At 19.5% G+C, this 1,698-nt stretch overlaps 2 protein-coding genes across 2 annotated transcripts in view; both read right to left on the bottom strand. All coding sequences in view use genetic code 6, as the record gives it.

The window, feature by feature from the left end:
- The window catches only part of TTHERM_001690289 (transmembrane protein, putative), a gene marked incomplete at both ends in the record, with an annotated part of 207 nt that extends 132 nt beyond the window's left edge, over positions 1–75 (bottom strand). Inside the window, one exon of the mRNA XM_012797921.1 lies at positions 1–75. This exon is cut by the window's left edge and continues 132 nt beyond it. Coding sequence (XP_012653375.1) covers positions 1–75 — 75 coding nt within the window.
- A 915-nt stretch (positions 76–990) lies between these two features.
- TTHERM_01690290 (hypothetical protein) overlaps positions 991–1,698 on the bottom strand; it is a gene marked incomplete at both ends in the record, with an annotated part of 3,085 nt that continues 2,377 nt past the window's right edge. Inside the window, 2 exons of the mRNA XM_001017322.3 lie at positions 991–1,080; positions 1,447–1,536. Of these exons, the coding sequence (XP_001017322.3) occupies positions 991–1,080; positions 1,447–1,536 (180 nt within the window). The remainder of the gene's footprint in view (positions 1,081–1,446; positions 1,537–1,698) is intronic.

Here is a 1,698-nt window from a genome sequence, read left to right on the forward strand (position 1 = left end):
AATAGATAAAAAGTATAAATGTTAATAATTTTGCTTTGAAGTTTCAGCTTAACTAAAGTTATATAAGAATATCATTTTATTATTTATAATCTTGAGGGTTGATTTAATAAGAAATACTAAAAATAGCATTTATTTTGCCTAATATTATTTTCCATTTTATAAATGAAATAATCCTACTAATTTATTTATTTGAAAATAATTTGAAAAAATATCATAAACTTTCAATAAAAAGGTTACAGCTTCTTTTTCAATATTTTCATTCATTGATCCCACTTCTAATAAAACAATGCTTAAAATAATTTTGGTTTGAATTCTAAAGCTTTTGATTAAATTTTTTGACTTCTTCATCCATTTTGATAAAATCATAAATGATTCTTCAATAGATGTTAGAATAAATATTATATTCATTTGTTTTGTCGAAGTTGTTATACAGTTTCTAATTTTAAAATAAGAAGAAAATAAAAGATTCAAATTGTTTCTGGTGAACTTATAAAACTTTATTGTAAAATTTCCTAGCTTCATTTGAATTACTTACTTCGATATAAGCTTTGACTGATTATGATTTTATTTTAAAAAGTCTTTTAGAAACACTCCATTAACTCTTTTACTTTTTCAACTAATAAAAAAGAAATTCCTAATTAAATACTCGAATCAAAGCCGAAAGGTTTAATTTCTAAAGCTTTTGTTTGAGAAACTCTGAATAACCTCTTACTATCTTTTTAAACTTAGTTCAAAAACCTTAAATAAAATACATATTATTTAAGTGGAAGATATGAATTAGTTTGACTCTTAGTAAATTTATTATAGCTAAACGCCTAATTAAAATCTAGTGGTATGGCAACCTCTAGATGTTAATTAGGCTAGGTTTTTTTAAAAAAAATATTCTTTTTAAATAATTGAAATTTTTTTGAAAATTTAATGATAAAAAAAATATATTGCTCAACTTATGAGTTTTTAAGATATTTAAAAATAAATAAACTTTTTATTTACCTTAGATCAAGTACTAAATTTTAGAGATTTATGATATTTGTAATGGAATTACATAATTATAATGTACCCTCATCACCTAGCCTGTTATAGCTTTTAATATATGATAAAAACATATTTAAAAATTTATTTAAAGTATTTTTAAACTATTTAGCAAGAAATATCAAAAAGATAAAAAGCATTTTTATAATTAATTTAAAAATTAAATTAATTTGCTTCATTAACAAAAACAAACACATTATTATAACTTTTTTATGCAAATTATTCAATTTTAACAATTATTTAGCAAATTGATAAATTCTAAATCATTAAAGTCTTTTTAAAAATTATATGAATGCTCTCTCTTATATGTTTTTTGTATATTTAATTTACTAATTAAGGCTAAAAAGAATTCTTTATTAAAGATTTTAAAATTAAATTAAAATATTTTTATCAAACAAACTATTTTTCTTTTTTTACTAGAGGAAAAGATTAAGCTTTTAAATATTTGTATTTTTTTCTAGAGCAGAACCTAAAACTTGAGCGTCCTTATCTATAAATTTACAATCACTTTTGTTAAATTAATATAATGATATGAGTTATTTAAATTAACTAGGATGAATCAATAATTAATGCAATAAAAGTTACAAGTTAATTATTAAATGAATATGAAAATCAAAAATTAATATTGAAATAATATTAATAAATTTACTTTAATCTCAAAGCTAAAGT

This window comes from Tetrahymena thermophila (genome assembly GCF_000189635.1).
Source record: "Tetrahymena thermophila SB210 genomic scaffold scf_8254615, whole genome shotgun sequence".
NCBI lineage: Eukaryota > Ciliophora > Oligohymenophorea > Hymenostomatida > Tetrahymenidae > Tetrahymena > Tetrahymena thermophila.